Source organism: Rhinopithecus bieti, unplaced genomic scaffold, assembly GCF_001698545.2.
Source record: "Rhinopithecus bieti isolate Rb0 unplaced genomic scaffold, ASM169854v2 scaffold_17010, whole genome shotgun sequence".
In the NCBI taxonomy this organism is placed as follows: Eukaryota; Metazoa; Chordata; class Mammalia; order Primates; family Cercopithecidae; genus Rhinopithecus; species Rhinopithecus bieti.
This window is the reverse complement of record NW_016808932.1, coordinates 1,931,401-1,938,411: the sequence shown is the minus strand read 5'-3', so window position 1 is coordinate 1,938,411 and position 7,011 is coordinate 1,931,401. Positions and strand designations below refer to the sequence as shown.

Sequence of the window (7,011 nt, the reverse complement as noted above, 5' to 3'; positions counted from 1 at the left end):
GGTCTCGATCTCCTGACCTCGTGATCCGCCCGTCTCGGCCTCCCAAAGTGCTGGGATTACAGGCTTGAGCCACTGCGCCCGGCCTATGAAGTCCCCTATTTTCTTAAGGAATGTTCACTGTGATCACTTAAAATTTCAGTTGTTTAATCCTTTGGAAAAATGTTTGCGTATGATGCACGTTTTCCTTTCTTCCAGATGGCTATTCAGTTATGTCCAGTACCATTTCTTTAAAAATCCATTTTTTTCCCCTCCAAGTTTAAATATATTAAATTATCTTTTATTCTGGGATGCATTTGTCAATTATGCTCTGCTACTGATGCAGCTATTTTTATTGAATTACTGTGCTGTCTGGATTATAAGTAGCTTTCTAAGATGGCCTAATATCTAGTGATGCCAGTTTCCCATTATGATTACTAAAAGATTGTTTTTTGGCTCTTCTTGTGAATTTAGTCTTCTGTATATATTTTATGACCATCTAAATGAAAGAAAAGAAAAAAGCAAAACAACCCCCCCTGCTCACCACTTCCCAAAAAAAGACTTTGTTTGAATCCTACTTGGAATGACACTAGGTTTATATATTAATTTGGGGAGAACTGACATTTTTTACGATAGTAAGTCTCCACATTCCAGGACATGCTATCTATTTTATGTCTTTCAATAACAACCTATAGTCTGAACTGGGAAACCCATTCCCAAGACTACTGCCTAGAAACATCACTCCTCACAGTGACACAAAATGGAAAAAAAAAGTGGTTGTCCATCTATAGGAAAATCATGTAGGCCGGGCACAGTGGCTCACGCCCATAATCTTAGCACTTTGAGAGGCCGAGACCGGCAGATCACCTGATATCAGGAGTTTGAGACCAGCCTGACCAACATGGTGAAACACCGTCTCTACTAAAAATACAAAATTAGCTGGGTGTGGTGGCGGGCACCTGTAATCCCAGCTACTCGGGAGGCTGAAGCAGGAGAATCTCTTCGACCCAGGAGGCAGAGGTTGCCAAGATCATGCCACTACACTCCAGCCTGGGCAACAAGAGTGAAATTCCATTTCAAAAAAATAAAAATAAAAATAAGTAAATAAATTACGTAACGTACCACAGAAGAGTAAGTAGACATTAACAAAAGTGATTTTGATGTTTTACCCATTGAAGGGGATGGATTTCCATAAGGTACTGTTGAATGAGAAAAAACAATATAGAAAAGTACCTATTATGTGATCCCAATTTTGTGCAATAACGATCCCTTCCCATACTCATCACTGTCTGTCAGCATGAAGAATGCAACCTGGGCTGTTATCAAGAACTACAGAGGTGGGGGCAGGAAAGGCCAATGTAAACAGAGGGAATAGGGAGGAAAAAGGAAACAGCATAAATAAGAAAAAAACCCAGTCTGTACTAAACATCAAACCAAAACAACCAACAAAGTATGTATGAAGTCCCATTTACGTATTTAAAAGTACATATGCACATTAAAAAAACACAAGTCAGCTTTTATTTTTAAGACTGCACAATACTGACTACTAGATCATACTTCCATTCATTTATAGATAAACCAAAATAGAAATGGAAAAATGACCTCTGCATCTGAACTCATCCAAGGCCTAGAATAGTGACACATCTTACCTCTACCCACAGTTGTTCCACTGATAGATATTTCTCTCTCCTAAATCCCCTTTAAAAAACAACAGAAATATTTTATGCCTTGTTTGTGAGATATTTCGCAAAGATTCCTTTTAAGGAAGATGTTAAACTAGCATTCTTATCTTCCATCACTAGAAAGTTTTCAGAACTTTTAGAGCAGAAAGTCTTTTCCACAGGCAAGTTAGGCTGGAAGCCCAGTCATCTTTCAGGTAAAAACTGGAAATTAACCTTCACAGCAGAAAATAAAAGGCATATGAAATTTTAAGCAATAACCAAGAAATAAGGAGTTCTTCTTGATCAAGTGAGTCCCTAAGTACACAGTTTTCTGACTGGAAGATAAAAGAAAGGCTCACCCAAAGGCCTACAGTGTTCAAAGACCAAAGTAAGATTATTTTGTACCACAATTCAGAAATTGTAAAAAGTCATCCATTAAATTAAGACATGCCTAAGAAATTATCATTTTTAAATTAAAAGATTCAATTCATGATAGGCAAATTTGGTAGTAAGTGGAGAGATAATAATGAAGGAAGGATGATTTCTATTACCAGAAGGTTTCTTTTTTTTGAGATGAAGTCTCGCTCTTGTCCCCCAGTCTGGAGTGCAATGACACAATCTCGGCTCACTGAAACCTCCGCCTCCTGGGTTCAAGTGATTCTCCTGCTTCAGCCTCCCGAGTAGCTCGGATTACAGGTGTGTACCACCACACCCAGCTAATTTTTTGTATAGAGATGGGGGTTTCACCATGTTGGCCAGGCTGGTCTTGAACTCCTGACCTCAGACGATCCACCCGCTTCGGCCTCCCAAAGTGCTGGGATTACAGGCGTGAGCCACCGTGCCCGGCCTATTACCAGGTTTCTAAACAACACAACAGATACAAGGGTCCGGAGCACAGTATTTGACCCACAGTAGAGCTAAACATTAATTCCATTTTCTTTCCAAAAGGATTTTTGTAAGGTTTCTTTATACATCAATTGTCTTAGTGTATCTACCTAATATACACAGAACTTTTCAAAACTATAACTATGACCAGGCATGAAATATTTGGAATCACATGTTCCAGGGTTTAGCCACACAGAAATTACAGCAATTTATTCTGGACTTATTAAAACAAACAACCCTGCTAAAGCTATGGCTTACCTTCCTTCCATATTTAGGATACACACCAGTTCATCCTCAAAAAAAATCTCTGGTCCTTCAAGGTTCTCAATGTCACTGAAGCCATTACAAGGAACCTATGAAGAAGACATATACAAGTAGGCCTCAATTATGAGTATTGATGCAACTGTCACTCTCACAAATTTGAGCTGAAATAAAGATGTCCAGTACTAAAGACAGTACCAACAGTTATTCTGCACTACCTTGCACTACCAGTCATGGGTAGAAAATAACATAAAGTAACAATAATTTACTGAGATCTTCTTGTTATTTGCAATCAATTATGTTTTCATAGACTGGAATTTCTGAAACTGACAACTCAGAGTTCTAATGTAAAGAAAACTAGCTCTGGCCAGGCACAGTGGTTCCTGACTGTAATCCCAGAACTTTGGGAGGCCAGAGCAGGAGGGTAACCTGAGGTAAGGAGTTTGACACCAGCTTGATCAACATGGTGAAACCCTGTCTCTACTAAAAATACAAAATTAGCCAGGCACGCCTGTAATCCCAGCTACTTGGGAGGCTGAGGCAGAAGAATCACTTGAACCCGGGAGGCAGAGGTTACAGTGAGCCGAGATCGCGCCATTGCACTCCAGTCTGGGCAACAACAATGAAACTCCGTCTAAAAAAAAAAAAAAGAAGCAGCAGCAGCAGCAGCCGTGTGCGGTGGCTCATGCCTGTAATCCCAGCATTTTGGGAGGGCGAGGCAGGCAGATCACCTGAGATCAGGAGTTCGAGACCAGCCTGACCAACACGGAGGAAACCCTTTCTCTACTAAAAATACAAAATTAGCCAGGCGTGGTGGCGCATGTCTGTAATCCCAGCTACTTGGGAGGCTGAGGCAGGAGAATCGCTTGAACCCAGGAGGCAGAGGCTGCAGTGAGCTGAGATCGTGCCACTGCACTCCAGTCTGAACAAGGACTAGAACTACAAAATCTCCTAATGACTACTTCACATAGTCTATGCTGTTACTCAACTAAGAGAAGAGGGCCCAGGAGGTAAGCCTAGTAGATCAGGCAGCTCCTGTAATCCACTGGGCATGTTTTCTCCTCTGTAAATTCAGGTGTAAATGGCTTTAAGGTCTTCTCAGTTAAGGCCTGGCGTGGCGCTCACGCCTGTAATCCAGCACTTTGGGAGGCTGAAGTGGGCGGATCACCTGAGGTCGGGAGTTCGAGACCAGCCCGACCAACATGGAGAAACCCCGTCTCTACTAAAAATACAAAATTAGCCAGGCATAGTGGTGCATGCCAGTAATCCCAGCTAATTGGGAGGCTGAGGCAGGAGAATCACTTGAACCTGGGAGGCAGAGGTTGCGGTGAGCCGAGATCACGCCATTGCACTCCAGCCTGGACAACAAGAGTGAAACTCCGTCTCAAAAAAAAAAAAACTTCTCAGTTTAAAATTCTATGGCTTTTCTCAGTTTTCTTTTTGCAAGAAGCCAGAACATTTCAGGTCAACCTGTGTGCATTCCGAGAACACAGGAACACCAAGATCCTGGGCCAAAGCAATCACCCACCCACAGATTAATGTTAAGTATGCTCCCGCTGTGTTCAAAGTCCTTGACATACTTCTAATTAAGCAGTGGTACAGGGAAAGGGGGAGCTGAGGAAAAAACACAACAATCCATCATTATTACACAGAGGCACAGACTGTTCAAAACATACACAAAACCAGCTGGACTAGAGGAGGTTGCAGGCTCATAGTCCATGACCAATTGCACCAAACATAGCTAGTACCAAAATCTATGTATGTGCAAACACATTCAGATCAGCATTTACAATTTGTGATTACGAATGCTTTTAGCCAGGGCATGGCTTCTCCAAAGTAGAATACAGATTCTGTTTATTCTAACGCTAATAAATATTTATAGAAACCAGTTACACTAAGGAATGTCTATTTGTATTCTCCATAGGGGAAAACATTCAAATTTGTCCAAAGTTCAAATTTTCCCTTTCAAAACTTGAAAAGCCTTGAAAACATTTCAAATTATGAACTCCATTAACTAACAGTAAATAAAATTAGAGAATCCAAAGGAGTCTTTAGTAAAACAAAAAAGAGAAATAAATCAGATTGGCTCTATTTCTAGAACCCCAACCAGAAATAAATATCTAATAGTTTGTTGAACTCAAAACATTAGTGTGGATTATTTTCCAGAGTTACAAAAAGGGATGAGAAGATACAGAAACTTCCGTGAGGCCAGGCATGGTGGCTTACGCCTGTAATCCCAACACTTTGGTTTGCCGAGGCCGGCAGATCACTTGAGGCCAGGAGTTCCAGACCAGCCTGACGAACATGGTGAAACCCCATCTCTACTAAAAATACAAAAATTATCCAGGTATGGTGGCGCATGCCTGTAGTCCTGGCTACTAGGGAGACTGAGACATGAGAATTGCTTGAGCCCAGGAGCAGGAGGTTGCCGTGAGCTGAGATTGTGCCACTGCACTCCAGCCAGGGAGACAAAGCAAGACTGTCTCAAAAAAAGAAAAAAGAAACTTCCACGAGACGTTTTGAAGAAAGAAAAAAACAAAACAAAACCCAAAAAACCCATCATATATTTCAGCAATATTAAAAAAAACAAACAAAAACTTTTCAGGGATAATGAATGAAAGACAATTTATTTCAGGGAGTAATAACTGATTTGTAGGAAGCTTTTAATCCTCTGTTACCTTAACAAATAATGCAGTTCACTACTGGGTAGAACCTGCAAAGCCAGAGAGAAGAACCACATTAATTTCGTCAACCCTTCTGGGAAAACAACCGGGAGAAATTTAGTGTTCAATCATTGATGATTCCCCAAATAACGTAGGGGTTGCAAATAAAATCCGTTGAACCCACTTGAGAAATAATGCTGATCTGGACTCCGTCTACATTGTGCTGCGTGGGTCCCTCCCTGCTCCCTCCACCCCCATTCTCTCTCTGGCTTTAGAAAAGTAAAGCTGGCACAGACAAATGGCTTCGTGTTGTTGGATAGGAGGAAAAGGACACAATGACTCTTGCAGCCATCTAAGTGAGTAAGGGATTGTGAGAGCATTGAAAAGGGAGATACGAAAAAGAGCTGGATGAGCTCATGCCTGCAGACCCAGACACATACACCAGCAGGCCAAAGCTTAGAGCCACATCAACAGATCCTTACGTGCTCTGAAAAGAACCTCTTTGAGAACGAGGCTACAATCTTCCGCGCTTCTAACCCAGCTTTTTGCCGAACTTTATACTCTTCCAACCAATTGACGTAGTCGGTGGGGCTGTAGTGTTTCATAAGGGAAGGCCACCTACGAGGAGAGAAACACCCCCTCAGCTTTACAGAGACTCAAAGGCAGGCGGCCACGAATCCAAGGCAGCCTTGGAAACAGGGACAGCAGTGGGGTCCAGTGGTAAGAGGGACCCCGGCGAGGGACCTAGTTCAAAACCCCACCGGCATTCACTCACTCACTCCCGGTGTGACCTTGGCGTAGCGGCATGAATGATGTCTCCATTCCCCATCTCTAAAATGGGGACAGTTGTAATAACAATAATAATAATAATGACAATGACAGTGAGCATTCATTGGGCGCCTCCTAGGAGCCGGGGCCCTGCGTGCGTGCCTCCCGCACATCATCTAATTTAATAACCACGATGAAAGGTCTAATGATCACCACCATTCAAAGTCTATGAACGAGACTCAAAAAAAGGGAAGTCGCTCCCCCCAAGGTCACAGAGGGAGTGTGCAGGACCAGATTTCATCCCGGGGCCACGCTGAAATCTGTGCCGTCCACAACCAGCCCGGGGATGCTGCGCCCGCCCGATCGATGCATCACTGGGTCCATGTAAACATTTCAGCCCGGAGTCGGGCACAAAAGAAGCGCGCAAAAGGGACGAGCCGCGCCGCCGCCAGCGTCACCCCTGACCGAGGGCCCGGCTGCGAGGCGCTCACAGATGCGCCATTTGGGGACCCGGGGGGCCGCCTGGCGTGGCCCCGCAGGGTCCGGGGCCTGGAGGCCTTTGTCTGTCCGCGGGAAGGGGTCCGGGGTGGGGTCCGCGTTCGGGGCGGCCGCGGGGAGCGAGCGGGGCGGCTGCCCGGCCCTGGCGGGCGCGGGGCGGTGGGCGCGCAGCCGGGGCGCGGGGCCGCTGGCTCACCTCACCCGGAACTGCTCCTTCCACACCTTCCCGCTGCTCTGGCACAGCTCGCGCAGCCGCCGGCAGGTGCTGGAGACACGGCCGATGTCGGCGGCCGTCAGCG

At 44.5% G+C, this 7,011-nt stretch overlaps 1 protein-coding gene across 2 annotated transcripts in view; it reads right to left on the bottom strand.

Moving 5' to 3' along the window:
* Window positions 1-7,005, bottom strand: part of FBXO21 (F-box protein 21) — a 49,548-nt gene extending 42,543 nt beyond the window's left edge. For both annotated transcript variants that reach the window (XM_017887873.1, XM_017887874.1), the window contains exons 1-3: window positions 6,909-7,005; window positions 5,929-6,064; window positions 2,781-2,875 (exon numbers count right to left, since the gene is read on the bottom strand). In XM_017887873.1, coding sequence (XP_017743362.1) covers window positions 2,781-2,875; window positions 5,929-6,051 — 218 coding nt within the window. In that variant the 5' untranslated portion in view covers window positions 6,052-6,064; window positions 6,909-7,005. The remainder of the gene's footprint in view (window positions 1-2,780; window positions 2,876-5,928; window positions 6,065-6,908) is intronic.
* Between the last annotated feature and the right edge of the window lie 6 nt (window positions 7,006-7,011).